At 33.4% G+C, this 17,874-nt stretch overlaps 1 protein-coding gene and 1 pseudogene across 2 annotated transcripts; one reads left to right on the top strand and one right to left on the bottom strand.

Annotated features, from left to right (window-relative positions):
• Positions 1-49: 49 nt before the first annotated feature.
• LOC112721097 (uncharacterized) lies at positions 50-3,391 on the bottom strand (annotated as a pseudogene).
• Positions 3,392-7,630: 4,239 nt separating this feature from the next.
• Positions 7,631-17,534, top strand: LOC112720486 (nicotinate phosphoribosyltransferase 2). 2 transcript variants are annotated; one of them, XM_029290139.2, is made up of 15 exons: positions 7,631-8,637; positions 8,910-9,057; positions 9,513-9,632; positions 9,739-9,873; positions 9,982-10,043; positions 11,175-11,250; positions 11,718-11,819; positions 12,423-12,539; positions 13,313-13,371; positions 13,819-13,993; positions 15,304-15,438; positions 15,526-15,624; positions 16,428-16,536; positions 16,959-17,071; positions 17,180-17,534. In XM_029290139.2, exons 1-15 carry the CDS (start codon positions 8,501-8,503, stop codon positions 17,255-17,257), a joined length of 1,665 nt encoding a protein of 554 aa, XP_029145972.1. In that variant the 5' UTR covers positions 7,631-8,500; the 3' UTR covers positions 17,258-17,534. The 2 variants fall into 2 exon arrangements, with proteins under 2 accessions (XP_029145972.1, XP_072062670.1); XM_072206569.1 differs by lacking the exon at positions 8,910-9,057 and having other exon boundaries at positions 7,641-8,637; positions 9,536-9,632.
• Positions 17,535-17,874: the final 340 nt, after the last annotated feature.

Raw genomic sequence — 17,874 nt, 5'->3', positions numbered from 1 at the left:
TCGTGGCCAATCAAGATGGGATGATCTACATATGCGCCTGCGCCTATCTCTATCTCATCCCACGCGGAGTCCATAGTTGCAAATCGAACCACGGAGACCGGTGTCTTCGTGAATCTACCTTCACAATTGACCCAAAAACCCAGCTGCTGACCACGGCATACCCACTGCTCAGTCTATCGATCATTGGCGGGGTCCGAACAGCGCTACTCCACCGACCCGTAGTCGAGAGATACATCTGCACGTCGTATCCAGGACTTGCCAGATTACTCTTCGTCAGACTGAGAATCTTATAAGCATCACAACCCACCATGCTGAGAAAGGCATAAGCAGAGCAGTCATCACGATGGTTATAGTGGTAACCATCAGACCCGGGATCAGCAATAACAGACCTCCAAGAACCCAACGGATCCCAAGTGATCAATGAACTCGAACGACCGTCTATTGAGAATCTTGCATATACCTTGCCGGAGTCTGTTCCCACCAGGAAAAACCAGGTCCATTCCAGAGGAGCCGCAACCGGAATGGCTACACGAGTTTCAAAGACAAACATGGAAAGCCTCCCACAATCAGCATCTCTCAGGGGGTTGTCCAAGTGAAGAACCACCGCCTTCCCACCAACCGATTTGAAATGAGTCACCATGTTATTCGCCCGGTTCAATCTGTCGTACCAATCGCGCGACATACACCTCCCCCTTCCTATCGTTTTTGCATCAGAAAGAAGAAAAATCTTCAAAATCACGTCGGTTGGCAAGGTAGGAATGTTGAAATTGGCCTCATCGCTACCATGCCCAACGTGGAAGGCATGATCAACCTCTTCGATTGTTGCTCAGGACATTCCAAATCGATAGTGAGATTCTTTCCTAGACATGAAGGTGGAAATTCTCTGTAAAAGGTAGAAGTATTTCTCTAGTTGGTGTGGGTTCCTACACCGTGAGTATCGCTCTACTTAAATGCACAAACAAAAGCATACAGTAGAACACAATGGAGAATGACGAATATAAATTATAAATTATGATTATAAATTATAAATAAAATATATATTATAATTTATACATATAAACAAATACATAAAAAAAAAACTACAAGCAAGTAATAGTATATTTTATATTGTATATTATTATTATATATTATTATTATTATATACTATACAATTATATAATAATATACAATTATATAATAATAATAACTATATAACTATAACTATATAACTATATTATATTACATTACATTATATTATATACATTATATTATTTAACTATAAATATAAATATAAATATATAACTATAATTATCTTAAAGAAACATATACTTTAGTGGGTCAGTGGATATATATTAGTAGATAAATTTTTTTGTGTACCATACTTTGATTGAAACCGGGAATGAATGACAGCAGAAAACAGAGTCAAATTGTCAACAGTCAAATGCATGAGCTGGTTGAATGGTTTAAAGCAAAGGAAGACCGCGAAACACCTGTGTTGAAAAAAAAGGATTCACCCAGTATTACTTGGGATTGTGACACCTGGACAGCTGAAACCGAAAATTAGAATATTAACTTAGGATATAATAATAATAATAATAATAATAATAATAATAATATATCAACACTCTTGACGTCATCAATAATCTTAGGGGGATTAAATCCGCATCCTTCATAGCATTGTAAAGCTTGGCAGGGGGCATGGGGAGGTGATTTCATCCTCGAATGTGAAGACGGCCATGATTGGGAATTAAGACCATCTCCAGTAGGGAACTCATCCCAATTCCTATTTATGGCCCATCTGTCATAAAAAGTAACTCCACATCAGTTTTTGCGTCATAAACAGTAAATAGGAACTCAAAGCATCTCTCTCTTCTCCATTAGGAGGAACTAACTTTAGTCCCTGTTGTGGTCCCACTTAATTAATTAATTAAAATACTTGAAATTAATATAATTAATTTTTTTAATAATGTAATTTAAATATTTAAATTTAAAAATAATTCACTATTAAAAGATATTAATATTAAATAAATTTATATATAACAATAATACACAATATATAATTCGGGATTACACAAATTTGTAAAATTACTTAATAAAAAAAACATAATTAAATTCTATAGTTGACGACAAGCATTGTGAAATTGCCATATGTGTTCAATCAAGTCCTCTTTTAATTGTCTATGCTGCTGCCTATTTCGAAGTTGGACATTTCTTTGGAGAAATTGATGGTATGGTGCAAAATCTTCTTCTCCCAACTGAGGTTGTGATAAGCCATTTTCAACATCATCATACTCTAAGCCTTGAGCAAAATTTCCTGCATAAGTGTCTCTTTCATTCTCAACAATCATATTATGCAATATAATACAAGCTCTCATTATGTTGGCAAGCTTCTTCTTTTCCTAAAAACAAGCTGGACCACGTATAATTGCAAAGCGTGCTTGCAACACTCCGAATGCTCGTTCCACATCTTTTCTTTGTCCTTCTTGGTATTGTGCAAATAACTTGCGTTTCTCCCCTTGTGGCTTTGAGATTGATTTGACAAATGTGGCCCATTTAGGATAAATATCATCTGCTAAGTAGTATCCCATTGTATAATTATTACCATTAATAGTATAATTTACCTCCGGAGCACGATCATTTAGAATGTCATCAAACACTGGAGAACGATCTAACACGTTGATATCGTTATTTGAACCAGAAACTCCAAAGAACGCATGCCATATCCAAAGGTCTGAAGATGCTACAACCTCAAGTACTATGGTTGCAACCCACGATAACCACTCATGTACATACCTTTCCATGCCTTTGGACAATTTTTCCATTGCCAATGCATGCAGTCAATGCTACCCAACATGCCAGGGAAGCCACGACCCTCTGCCATTTGTAGTAGGCGTTGTACGCCATTTGGATTTGGTTTTCGCAAGTATTCATCTTCGAACACCGAAATGACACATTCAACAAATTTTTCCAAGCATTCAATTGTAGTGCTCTCGCCTATGCGCACATAATCATCAACAGCATCAGCTGCTACGCCATATGCTAACATCCGTATCGCAGCGGTACATTTCTGCAGTGGCGACAAGCCTCTTCTTCCAGTTGCATCAACCCTCTGTTGGAAATAAGGATAGACGTTTGAGAGAGCGTCTACTATCCGAAGGAACACATGTCTTCTCATTCGAAATCTCCGTCGAAAAATGTGAGCATTATACACCGGATCATCTGCAAAGTAATCTTGGAAAAGGCAATCATGTCCTGCTTCTCGATCTCTGTTGATCCATCTACGAGTAATTGGGATAGATCTTCTATCGATATCTTCTTCTTCTGAATCTTCAAGTAAATACTCATCGATCCAATTATCTATGAGTGTGTTATCTTGCCGTCTTCTTTTGCCATACAAAGCCTCATTAAACATATCATCAAAATTTCTAGCCATATCTAGAAATGTAATTTTTAGTTCTCTTTCGAGGTGAGAAACAAGAGTTAAAGTGGAGTTGAAGAGTTATTGATAGTTGATATTTATAAGTGTGTCTACAATAACTACCTTAACGACTAGTTAACGGCTAGTTTTACAACGGCTACTTAACGGCTAGTTTTGCAACGGTCACTTTCATAAACAATAACGGCACAATAATATTGACTAATTTAAAAACTTACATCAGAAATAAATAAAACAAACTACATCTCATACCAGTAATACGCAATAAAAATAAGAACATACTACATAACTCTACGAATACAAGGAACCATTAAGTAAACCACTTGGCAATTATTTTCTCACATGCAATCTCATGAAGAGCTCGTCGTTTTTCACTCATTGTAGACGTGTCAGCATTAAGTATTTGCATATCCATCTCCCTTTTCCTTTCTTTGGCCATCCTTTTCATTTCCCTTTCTTTTGCTTTTATCTCCATTTCTTTAATATACCTCTGAGTTTGTAATTCTTGTTCTTTCATTGCCGCTTGAGCTTGTAACTCTTGTTCTTTCATTGCCGCTGGAAACTGTAACTCCTTCTCTTTGATTGCCATTATCTTTGCTCTATGTTCCTTCTCCTCTTCTCTTTCTTTTTCCCTTTCCAGTAGTTCCTTTTCTCTAACATTCTTAATATCTTCCATGAGAGATAATTTTTTGACAACCAATAATTTTCTTTCGCTAAAATCTTCAGACATCTGTGCTTTTTCCTTACCTTTTCGCTTGCTCTTCTTTGATCCTTGTGGGCGAACGGGAGAGTCCACACCGGGTTCGTCAGCCAACGGTGTTTCTGGATTTGATGAGGATGAGTATGCTCCAGTTGCACTAACCTTGGTTCTCTTTGAGCCGCCACTCTATGTAGGTAGTTGGCTTCTCTATTTTTGCTCCAACCGAAGCATGTTCCAATGCCTCTCAAAAGTGAATTTTTGACCATAATGTGTGGAATAAAGTTTATAAGCCAACTCCTTTATATCATTAGCGTTCGAACCACTCCTTATGTTTCGACTAGCTTGATCGTATCAACCAGCAAATTGTGCAACAGCCTTGTTGATCTTATACCATCGTTTCTTACATGCAACTACCCCCTTGTCATGTCGGAGCAAAATTCTACACAGTAGCTATGAATTCGACTCCAAAATATTTCTCCCTTTTGATCGGTACCAACTACAGAGTCAGTTAAAATATTTAACCATGCACTGATCAGCATCTCATCCTCTTTCCAATGCCAGTGTTGAATACTATCTTGCCTCCGATCTTCAATATCATCATCATTGAGGTCGATAGCATCTAATCCACGAGGGTTGGTAAAAATCTGAATATTGCGAATTTGGACTAGATTGTATAGGAGTCTGAGAGGATGGGTTAGAAGAGCCACCAACACCAGATGAGTTATGTCTTGATGCACTGAATTGAGTTGGAAACGGCAAGGAAGTTGGAGTAACATTTTCGATAGAGGGGTTAAATATGGATGAAAATGGAAAATGGGGTGTTTGCGAATTTTGATTTTGCGGTTGGAATATAGGAAATTGATTATTATAAGGAGCTTGAAAATTGAAATTAGAAAGATTTTGTGGATTTGGATTTTGAAATGTATTTGGTAGTGTGAAGTTTTGATTTGGAACTTGAGAGTTTGAGGTTTGAGATTGTTGGGTATTTGGAATTTGAGGAAAGTTTTGTAAGTAATTGAAGAAAGAGTTGAGTTGGTTTGGATCCATTTTTTCGAACAAAAAATAATAGTAGCAGAACTTTGATTTCGTAAACTTGGAAGAAGATGAAGAAGAGTAGTAGAGAGTGTGAGAATAGAAGTGTATCTAAGTGGTATATATAAAGTAACAAAATATTAATTTATTAATAATAACGGTAACATAGTAACGGCTAGTTTCTAACGGCTAATTTTACAACGGCTAATTTAATATAATAATATAAATATAAATAATATTTAATATTAACTTTGATATAAATAATTAATATAAATTATTAATTAAATAAAAATTTAATTATTTAATCTACTTAATTATTATAATTATTAATAAATTATTAATTAAATAAGAATATCAATATTTAATATAATTAATTATTATAATTATTATTACATTAATTATTATTTAATTATTTAATATAAATAATTATTATAATTATTACTAAATTAATTATTATCTATTTATTTAATATAATTATTTATTTAAATAATAACTTGCCACTTGGTAAGTTATTATTGGCTTGTCAAAGTCCCTGCTCAGAGGGTCTGGCTCCCCTAAAAATATGTGTGGAGACCTTCTCTTAGTTTGTTCGAACAGTTAAAACCTGTTAGTGTTAGAAAAAAGTAAAATTGGGTCTCCGCATTGGACTTACTCTAAGAAGTTAAGGGAAGTAGATGGTAATAAGTGAGGTTAGCTTTGTAGTGTGTTTGATGAGCAGAGGAATGACTTCTATTTAGTTTTAGGCTTTTAGCTGCTGGGAGAGTAATGGGAGAGTAATACTAATTTACTGTTGTTGTGTTATGCAATTTTGTGATTTAATTATGCATTAGATTTTTAGTTAGATTAGATTGTGATTGTTTTGATAATTTATTGATTTGAGTTATAAATGATAATATTAATCAAAGAGCAATTCTCATAATAATACATTTATGGATAACAATATATCTACTGTGTAGAATGATGCTGTTAATTCTAATCTTCTTAGTTCTAAATTTCCAACTATAGTTAGTAATAAGCTTCTTTTTATTTATAATTTATTTATTATTTTATTCTAAAACAATTTTTTTGATTTAACTATAGTTAGATCCGTTAAACTAATAAACTAATAATTAAAATGGTTTAATGATTGGTCCAATTCTTAAAACTTTAAATATAAGTAAATTAATTAATATTTTAACATGTGAAAACTTGAATGTAATCTCGAAAATTGAGTCTGAGTCAACGTACTGCCTTAGAAGCATATCACAATGTGATAATAATATAATATATCTTTCAAAAGTATAAGATTATTATTTTATATTCAAAAATATTTAAAAGGGCAAAAAGTATTTATCTCAAGAATTATTAATTTTACCTGATTCATTTTTTTATTTAAATTGAATTATTTTATTAGGTTAGATTATTTAGCAAATATTAAGTAGTAATTAATAGGGAAATGATGATGTTGCTCTAATTTTTTATAATACATTTTTTTATATGGTATCATTTGTATGTGTTTATAATTTTTTTAAAAAATAGTGATATTATTAAAATAGAAATTTATTATAATTTTTGGTTGTGATTATTTGCTCTTGGTTGTGAGTTTTTGCTTAGGATTTGGAATCTGAATATTTTATCTTGATTTTGATTGTATGTTCTATTTTGAGTTTTTTATTATAGTTTTTTTTATAATTATTTGTTTTGGATTTCTTATTTTTGATTTAGGATTTTTCTTGTTCTACTATTTAATTTTAGTACACCAGATGAATAGAAGTTTAGAATAGGATATTATTTTAAATTAATTGAAAAATAAAAAAAATGATCCAAACTTCAATAAAAAAATCAAACCAAATCGAACCGTAGAATTAATATAAAATAAAATTAGATCAGATAGTTTTTCCTCAAATAATTGAATCAAATCGCACTAAGAGATATTTATAGGTGCAAATCGATTTAATTTGGGTGAGACTTCTTGATTTTGACGTGAGATAACTTTTCATATAATAAAGGAAGAAATTATTTACTAATTTCAGATAAAATCTTCTGAAGTAATGATCATAGTATCATTTCTTAAAATACTCCAATATTTTAATTATTTTTCAACTTAATTCTCACATGAACATATTGTTTATATTCTTATTGATTTAGACGTTAAATTTTTTTTCAAGCGGAATATTTAACGCATTAACTACAACATTACACGGGTTGATACACGTATCTATTGTATATGGCTAGGACTATAAAACTTATAATATCTATTTCTCACTAATAAAAATATAAAATCATTAAATAAATTTATTAACTATAAAATTTTATTTTTTTTCCTTCTTATTCCATTCGCCCAACAACCCAAACTTAAGTCCACGAGTATTAACTATGTCACGAGACATTAACATTGGTCCCAAAAGACTGAACCGGACTGTTGGTGGTATGCAGGACTTAGATCCTGGAATCCGGCCCAAACACCCAACATATTTAGGCTAAAATCAATCAGGTTAAATTTCGAAACGCTACAAATTCAAATGCAAATAAACTTGTCCGGTTTAAGTATTCAACCGGATTAAGGCTATTGTTCAGCTCAGTCACTCGGTTAAATCAAATTAATCTCTATCCGATTCCACACTTTCACACAGCATTCTCTTTGGCATATCCACTCCACCCACATGGCTGCACCTTGCCTCTCTCCATTCTCTCCTTTAGCCTTCGTTCATCTGCGCCGGCCAGTTCTCCGGCGGCGCCGTCGATGAGCCTCTCGCCACCGTTCGAGTCATACGAACCTTCCATCACCGATTTTTTCATTTACTTTTTGAGCCTCCCAGACTCACCACTGCCGCCATTAATCTCTGCCTCTCATACATTGCCTAATTGCTTTCCTTGCTCCACTATGCTTCCGGCCGCTCCACCCTTCTGCTGCCGATCTGCTGAACGCTGTTGTTAGACCCGGTCTTAGTTTGGCACGATGACGTGGAGGTTTTATTGGGTTTAAAGTTTAAGGTTGGTAAGTGTCTATCCGCACGCCACTATTTAGTTTTAGTCTAGAAATTAAGTCGAAATAACCCAAACAACACTTAACTATTTTCCTCTTATATTTCACAATCTTTGATTTTTGTCTTTCCTTCACGCTCTTTCTTGTTCTCGTTCAAAGTTCAAACCGGTCTTAGTTCTAAGTCTTCAATTCTTTCTTCTTTGTTTCTACTTCTAATTTCTGCGTCACGCACACGCTCGCTTCGTAATTTCACTTTATATAAGTAGAGCTAGCGCCGGGCGTTTGGCCCAATAGAGAGAGAAAATAGTAAAATAAAATAAAACATCACAGACAACTGAACAAACGTGGAAGCAGAACAAGGATAGAGAGACACGAATTCCAAAGAAGAATGGAGGTGACGGAGAACGGTGTTGGAGCCATAGATGGACCAACGAATCCCATGGTCACTCCTCTGCTCACGGATCTCTATCAATTCACCATGGCTTACGCTTACTGGAAAGCTGGCAAGCATCAAGAACGAGCTGTGTATGTGTTCTTACCTTTTCTTTTTTTTTTTTTTGCATAAATTTGCATTTTCTTTTTGTTGCTTGGTGTTTTGGTTGCTGAGTTAGCTCGAAATGATTTATTTATTTATTGCTGAATTGAACAGTTTCAGTTTCGTCTTTAGGGTTAGTGTTTATATTTTAGTCACTGGATAATCAACATATTTTGGAGATTAGATTGGACTTAGTAGTATTAATTTGTCTTAGATGCATGGTGGTGTATGTTTATGTTAGAAGATTTGAATTTCATTTCAGCTTTGATTTATATTTTCGGAAGAATCCATTTGGTGGAGAGTATACTGTCTTTGCTGGTTTGGAGGAATGCATCAGGTTCATTGCTAATTTCAGACTCATAGAGGATGAGATCAATTTTATCAGGGAAAGTTTACCTGGTTCGTGTGAGGTAGACCAAATTATGATTATTTTCCTGGCCATGACATTAATGTTTCATTGTGGGATTGAGTAGGATGATTTCATCTTAGTTGTTGAGTAAAGTTTTTCTCTTGTTATCATTTACATTGAAGACTTTTCAATAAAGGAAATGATAGTTATAGTAATTACCAATTAGATTGTAGAACTTGTGTAGGCAATAATAGGTATAGATAGATCAGAACTATTTGTATTGTGAGTACTTAAGACAAAGGCAATTTCTTCAGTTGGTTGTTAACGGGATATTTATCATTCTTTTACAATTTTATAAAATGTTTCTTATAATAGCATTGGGCTATGCTTAAGTCTCAAACAACATGGTTGATGACTATTCTGTTAAAAGTTTTAATGCTGCTGGCATTTTCTAGTATGGAACCCTCATATATAAACCATAAGTTATTTATAATTGATAACTATTATTTATTGTAGGATGGATTCTTTGATTATCTCAGAGGAATTGACTGTTCTGATGTTGAGTTGTATGCTATTCCTGAGGGATCCATTGTTTTTCCTAAGATACCCCTGTTGCGAGTTGAAGGTCCAATTGCCGTGAGTACATGCTACCATCAAATACCCACTCTAAATGCTTTTTTATATAGTTATTTCTTTTAGACAACTTATTTCTTACCTTACGTTGACTTTCTATACTGTTCAGGTGGTTCAATTGCTAGAAACACCATTTGTGAATCTTATTAATTATGCATCATTAGTTTCTACAAATGCTGCAAGACACCGTAATGTTGCTGGAAAATCCAAAACACTACTTGAATTTGGACTACGAAGGGCTCAGGTTACAAAGTCTTTTAAAACCACTTTTGAATGTGTAATTTTAGGAAAAATTGTCTTTTTGTATTTATTAAATTAAATGAAATTCTCATTTTGACTGTATTGTACTCAGGGTCCTGATGGGGGACTAAGTGCATCAAAGTACTGCTATATCGGTGGATTTGATGCAACCAGGTATTATACTATCAATAATCAATTAAGCAATTATTTCCTATATTTCCTAGCGGCATTTATTTGCTTTTTTAATTTCAATGTGGAAATGTTCATTATACTATGTAGTTCTAACAGTTAATGTTCTTGAGTTTTCGTGGAACTACAATATTTAAAAAAATGTTAGTATATTCCAATATGTTTTCAATTATGTCATCAAATATAATTCTAACTGGAATATTTGATTAGAGCATTTAGAACAACATGGTAGACTCTTTGTTGTATAGTTCCAATGTTGATAAATCCATGATCACAGGTCTGAAGAGTTTAGTGTTGCAGGAGTGCTAAATCTGCTTAGTGGCATCTCTAACCAAAATCACTTTTGTCAAAATTAAAACTATCATGTTGCAAGATTCAAGAAATTACCTCGATTATGAAAATGAATGAGATGTAGAAGGGAAATGGGAAACTTGTATGAAGGGGAGAGATTGCAGTTAAACATTAATTATCAAAATATCATGACATTCTTTTTATACCAGCATTTCTATGTAATAGTTTAATTATGACGAGGAATTCTTGGTTAAAAATGGCACAGAACCTTGCATGACTATTTGGCTAGTCAGATAATCCAATTAAGAGAACTTGAATTGATCACCAACATGTCATTTTATTGTTGATCTCCTTTTGTTACTATTTTAAGTCATTATTATGTGATGAGATGGATGTAGCATTATCATGTGAAGTTTTCTATTGGTTTTGGAGGAACCCTTAATTTGTTTTCTTTCCTTTGAGATCATTTGCACTTTCATTGTTCATCTAAATCGGCGCGGTTTGCAGATGAATAAAGTAAATTAATCCTAATATTGAGAGATAGTCTAACTAGGTTCATGTGTACATATTGGTGAATATTATATGCTTAGCTGCTTCCAATTGAACACATAAATTGTGTTTGCACAATATGGTAACATATGGAATATTAGGGGAAAGTCACCCTTGCAGTTGCAGGCCTCACTCTACACCTTCTGATATGGGGGTAGGTCACTCAAAAGAAAGTCAAAGATAGAGAAAAAAAAGGGGGGGTTGATCTTCTTTGTTATTATTATTATTTAGGTTTCTAACCTTTGCTTCTGTGACGTTTTCATGTGTCCTAATCAGCAATGTTGCAGCTGGAAAGTTATTTGGGATACCCCTACGTGGTACTCATTCCCATGCCTTTGTTAGCTCATATATGGTGTGTAACCATTTCACTGAAGCTTTATAAATTTGTTTGATATTTCTTAAGAGATTTTTCAAAGGCAATCCCAGCATAGCTTTTTTCTCTTCTCTCTTTCAATTAGTTTGTGAAAGAATAGTTCCAAATTTTTAGTGGGTGCAGAAGTCCATGATAATTAATGGAGAATTGCTGTTAAGTGGGAATATAGATATAAATGTTATTCTTCCACAATGTGCAGTCAAAGCAAAACTGCAAAATTACAGCAGATGAAACTTTAAACTGTTTATTTTTCTTTTTAATGGTGGAGTTTCAATCTAGTTTGTTTTGATAAATATCGTTACCAAACAAGCTGAATTGCCTTTGGTAGGTTAATCTTTATGTGATTACTTTTGTTGGCATTATTATTTTTTATGTGACCTGTCACATTTCCTGATATATAATTTCACTTAATTCTATGTGTACCTTGTCTGTGCTGTCATGTGCAGAGCCTTGATGAGATTATAGACAAGTCACTTAGTAGGAAAGATGGTTCAAGTACTTGTGAAGATTTCGTTAGTCTTGTTCAAACATGGCTGAACAAAATACAGGTACTAGGATATAAACATTTAGATCATAATGTTGCCTTTATATTATAGTTCTTTTTGTATTGTTTATGCCAAGATATAAACATGGTAGGCTCTTTTCTTTATTAAATCAGTGCATATCAAATGTTTTTACATGAACTCTGTAATGTAAAAGTCAATGTTTGCACACAACAGATGTTCATGTTAACTACTGCATATGCTAGCATTATTCTAGAGAATTTAACCTATTCTGGTTTGTTATGGCATGAATTTTGGAAGCTAAAATATTGTTGTTTTTAATATAACTAAAGAATTCTTATTTAGAAGACCAAGAAAATTAAAAGAAAACATTCAACTGGTGATGGCATGAATGTATGCATAGCAATCTGTTATGGAAAGACTTATGCCTTTGTATATGTAAAGCAACATCTAGTACAGTGGCTAAAAGATGCTTTTAGTCTTTCAGATCATGCCTATGTCACGGGCAATATACTCTTCTGCTTTGGAAATGTTCCACAAATAATAATAATTCTTCTGCTAGAATATTTTATATTATGCACTCTTAAAAGATCAAAGGTGATATAATCATAGATTCATAGTTCACTAATTCGTGCTCCCAATGTGCAGTGGTCAAGTTCATTGCGTGGCATTTTTGGTGAGACCAATCAAAGCGAGTTGGCAGCATTCACATCATATGCACTGGCATTTCCAGATAGCTTTCTTGCCCTTGTGGATACATACGATGTAAGTATCTTCTTTGCAACAGTCTGTTTCTTAAACATTATATATATCATCTGAGCATCCTTTTATCCAGCAATGTCCAGTAAGTATGGAATTGGATTTATGGTATCTTGCTTACTCTTTCTTTGCCAATTCCACCTAATGGGACAAGGCTAAGGTGTTGTTTCTGTTTATCTTTCCTTTATTTCTTCCGTGAAACGAAAACAGAATGTTTATGTTTTAATTGGGATACTATGAATTGCATCTGTTTCCCAATCATGATTTATATTTTAGTCTGCAATGATTGAGAATAAAACTAAGAATTTGTTATAAGCTAAATGATGGGAATCAGTTCTTCTTGGGTCTCTATCGATTTGGCTGAGAGACAGGCGAATCACACAGCTTGCATGATTTTTGAGGGCAAATAACTGCAATATGAATGAATGAGACTAAGTTGACTTAATTTAGTTTTCGTCTTTCAGCTCTATTTCCCTTCCAAATGCTATCTTAGTGATGTGATACAATGGTACTTATTTCTGACATAAATGTTGTTAACACATCTGACCCTTCAACGTCTGCCTACTAATTCATACCAATTTTTTTTTATTGCAATGTTATCTTAAATTTGAAATTGGACAAGCTTTTTTTCTTTTTTCTTTTTATTATATTACTCATCAATGTTTATTATTTTTAATAATGTTTTAAAGCAACTCATAAATTTCTTATTTCTTTTGCTCATTCCTTTTGTTTCTTCTTAGACAAGCTATTTCTTGAGATAATTTCATTTCTTTTGACAGGTCATGAGAAGTGGAATCCCTAATTTTTGTGCAGTAGCATTAGCTCTCCAGGATTTAGGGTATGAGAGAGTTTCTCTTGTCTATTACCGCTATTATCTCCTTGTAAAAAGTTTTAAATCATTTTCTACATAGTTCTGGTTGGAGTACTTGGCCCTTCGCCTAAAACTATAGCTTTTCGGAAGGGTGTAACTATATTTCCTTATAGTTTTCTCGAAACCATATGTAGCTTAAGGTATTGCAGACATTATAGTTAGATTATGGCTTGTTATGATGTTTGTTATTTTCAATATGAAATATTATAGCTGTTAATTGACTGTAATATCCCTTCTTACATGCACTGGGTAGTAATTGATAATGTGTTGGTTCAAATAGTATCATAGTAACCTGCCTCTTCCTGTTTACAAAAGAAATAAGGGGAGTGGGAAAAAAATAAAAAGGAAAAGAAAAGAACAATGTGATTCCCCCTTGTCATTCAGTACTTAAGTTTTGGATGATTTCCTATGCAGATACAAAGCTGTAGGCATTAGATTGGACTCTGGTGACCTTGCATATTTGTCTTGTGAGGCAAGGAAGTTCTTTTGCTCCATTGAGAAGGAATTTGCAGTGCCTGAATTTGGGAAGATGGCTATCACTGCTAGTAATGACCTCAATGAGGAAACTATAGATGCTTTAAACAAACAGGTAAGTAATCATTACTAACTTGAACCTGTATCTTTCTGCCCATTTATTCAGCAGCTTAATAGTTAAGCTGTGTTCATTTTTGTGTTTACAACAATGTAAATTCTATCCTAAAAAGTTAGAGATTAAATTGGGTGGGTAGTTATTCTAATGCTTTTTTCCTAAATAAAAATATATAGATGAAAAGTTGATTGACAGTAGTTATTTTCAATATTATAAATTCTAGTAAATTGATAATATAACATGTATGTGGAGATAATTAGTGTGCATAAAATGCAGTAATATAGTAAAAGAGTAAAAGTATGCTTATGTTAGTGTTGCATATTTGTGTACCACGGTTATCTGTCAGTTTCTGGGTTTATGTTTTACAACATTGAGGCACAATCTTATGATGGTTATCTTACTCCCTCAATATGTTCATTCCATTTCATTATTCATAATTCATCATTCATCTTCATTCTCCTTAAAACTTCCAAATGGACCTTTAAGTCCTAGAAATATTTTGTCTATTAACCAAAAGATCAATAAATTAAGGTGTGATTAAAAACCACGTTATTTAAGTGTAGAACTTAGGATTTTTTATCAAATGGGAAGCTGTATCCTAGATTCCTAGCTCCAGATGATGTTAATAATATAGAATTGAATTTGGACATTTGGTTACTATAATAAGTGCTCAGGAATTATGTATACTATCTGATTTGCCTCCTTCAATTTACTTTTTGACTTATCCAGTCCTTAATCTGCAACTAAACAAAACTAGTTAAAGGTGAATAGACCGTAACCCCCAGCCAGATAGCCCAAATCGAAAAATCTAGTCTCTTTGGTGAGTCTACTGGCAAAATAAGTGATAGTTCTCAATCCAAATGTGTAATGCTGACTTATTAAAGAGAATATGGAGGACATTACTTTCTTCAGAAGATATCCTCTCTCTGATTGGTTTTATTTGTGTTTGTGTGAGAGTGGATGATGTAATGGAAGGAAAATGATATCTTCACGTTCGAAGAGGTGTTTCTCATTTGCACACCAACTTTATCACCATTAGATTAATTATAGACCCCACTTGATTCTCACTTAGCCACTCTCTCTACCTTTAGATCTTAGGTGTGTAAAGTTTACCCCAAATTGGTTGTGCAAGTATCATTACGCGTAATGAAAACAATTTTATCTAGTGATTTGGAAAAAAGTGGCGGGGGGATTAACAACAGGTCTGGCCTCAATAATGGGACTTAGTTGGTTATTGTGTCTTGAAAAATTAACAAAGGTAAATGATTGATCATCCTACCCTTCCCATTTGATTTTGATTTACTCTACAGGGTCATGAGGTTGATGCCTTTGGAATTGGTACATACCTGGTCACATGTTATGCTCAAGCTGCTTTAGGTGTAGTTTTCAAGTTGGTTGAAATAAATAATCAGCCTCGTATCAAACTTTCTGAAGATGTGTCAAAGGTTTGAATAGACTGAATTGTAAATGTTATTGTAATCACATGTTGATTGTCAATTATAATCCTTTTCTCTGTTCCTTCTGCAATCTAGGTCTCTATTCCATGTAAGAAGCGAAGCTATAGGTTGTATGGTAAAGAAGGTTATCCCCTGGTAGACATCATGACTGGGGAAAACGAACCATCTCCTAAGGTATTTTTTTTACACTATGGGTCATGCTATATTCTTTCTTTTCCCTGGGTAGAATAACCCGGTTCTAGTACAAGAACGAGAAAATTGTAATGTTTAGGTTGAAGCCTGTACTTATTTATCTATTGAGTTACTCTCCTCTCTCTGCCACACTGATAAGGTCCCTTCTGGTCCAGCCTTACCTTAGGGGGAGCTGGACAAAGAATACCCCTTTTCTGTGCAGTTATTGATAGTGAACTTTCATTCATGTAAATCCATATCCAGTGGCTATTCTACACTCTGTTGAATAATATAAATCATCAAGACTAAATTATCTATTTAGTTCCGGAAAGATACATGCGACTTCAGTATAGTCCCTGAAGGATTTTTGACATTAAGTTGGTCCGTAAAAGAATACATCACATCAATTCAGTTCTTCAAAGATTTGTTACATCAATTTAGTCCCTGAAAAAAGTAAATTCCATGTCAATTTAGTCCTTAAAAGAACGAATATGATATCTACTTGGTGTCTTTTTCATAGACTACATTGATGTAAAAAATCTTTTTAAGAATTAAATTGATATGACATGAATTCTTTAGGGAGTAAATTGATGTTACAATATTTTGAGTACTCAATTGATATCATATCACATGTATCTTTGAGGGACTATCAGCAAGTTTAGTCTAAAATCAATTAATGATCAGGAAGCTTGCATTATTGAATTGTCTCGTACCCTTGCAACACTATGGTTTAATCCTATTGGCTAGCCATGTGTAGTTAAAAAATGGCGGCACAAACATTATTTAGTTATTCTTATAATTCACAGGTGGGAGAAAGGATCCTGTGCCGCCATCCCTTCCAAGAATCCAAGAGAGCATATGTGGTGCCGCAGCAAGTTGAGGAGCTTCTAAGGTGCTACTGGCCTGGTAATTCAGGTGAGAACAAATTACCAAAAGTCTGGTATGAATTTGATGGTCATTGATAACTATAATTCTCTGCATGCTCAGCTATGTTTGAGTTTTGATTTTGGAGGGAAATAGAGGTTGAAATGTGAAGCTTTGTCCATTTTCCTCCCCTCATTTTCTTTCCACTTCAATGATTTCTTATTAATTATTGTAATTTGTTTGCATGCTACATTTGCTACACGCTGTTACACCATAAGCTAAGACAATAAAGAATTTTATGAAAGATATTCTCTCATATGGCAATGATACAGTTGTCAAATGTATCATTTCACACCTGAAATGAAATGATCATGTGTTATCGGGTTTTCAGAAGTATTTGAAATGGCTTATGAGCATTCATTCATCTGCATTTCAGATATGCAATTAAGTAACTTAATGATTTAATTTTGAAGATAAAAGACGGGAAACATTGCCAACTCTAAGGGACATTAGGGAGCGATGCATCCAGCAACTTGAACAAATGCGACCTGATCACATGAGGAGGCTTAATCCAACTCCATACAAGGTCACAGAAACTATTCTATGCTTCTCTTTTATTTTATTTTATTTTATTTTATTTTTTTCTTCTTGAATGATTTTGAATCTGAATTCCTTTTTCCTCGTTTATGAGCAGGTTAGTGTAAGCGCAAAGTTATATGACTTCATTCATTTCTTGTGGCTCAATGAGGCACCGGTTGGGGAGTTGCAGTAATAATAAAAAAAATAAAGTAGCATATTATGATAACCTAATAATTTGGGCAAAGAGGATTTCTGTAAAAAAAAAAATCCTGTCATCCAGTATAGCATAGATTCAGTGTGTTTTTAACTGTATTTTAAATTGTAAAGGAGTAATAATTTTTTTTCCAGCCCTAATAATCTATCTTTACCCTTGACCGCAATGTTAATTCATTACTTAAACTCTAAAAGTTACATTGTTGGCATTTTTCCGTTGAAATATAAAAAGTACAGTGCGGAGAGCGTGTTATTTATGGGTGTGATTTATCCTTTCTTTTAATCTCAAACTTGTATACTATTTCTATAAAATATCTAACCCTAAAGAGAAAAAAAACATATGTAACTGAAATAGATAGAGTTCCCGTTTATTTCTATGATTCTACTATTATGCTTTTGAAAGAATAACAAAATGCCCTTTAGGATAAAAAAAAAAAAGGTGATATGTAACTAACTAAATTGTTAAACCCTTTACAAGAATATTAATGTTAGAAGTGTTAATGGACCATTAACTTTACACCTTTATATAAAGGAAAAAGAAACAAATAATTGTATATAATTTTTATACTATTTATTTTATCTTTATTTTTACGAGGA

This window comes from Arachis hypogaea, chromosome 11, assembly GCF_003086295.3.
Source record: "Arachis hypogaea cultivar Tifrunner chromosome 11, arahy.Tifrunner.gnm2.J5K5, whole genome shotgun sequence".
Lineage (NCBI taxonomy): Eukaryota > Viridiplantae > Streptophyta > Magnoliopsida > Fabales > Fabaceae > Arachis > Arachis hypogaea.
This window is presented reverse-complemented; position numbering and strand designations above follow the sequence as displayed.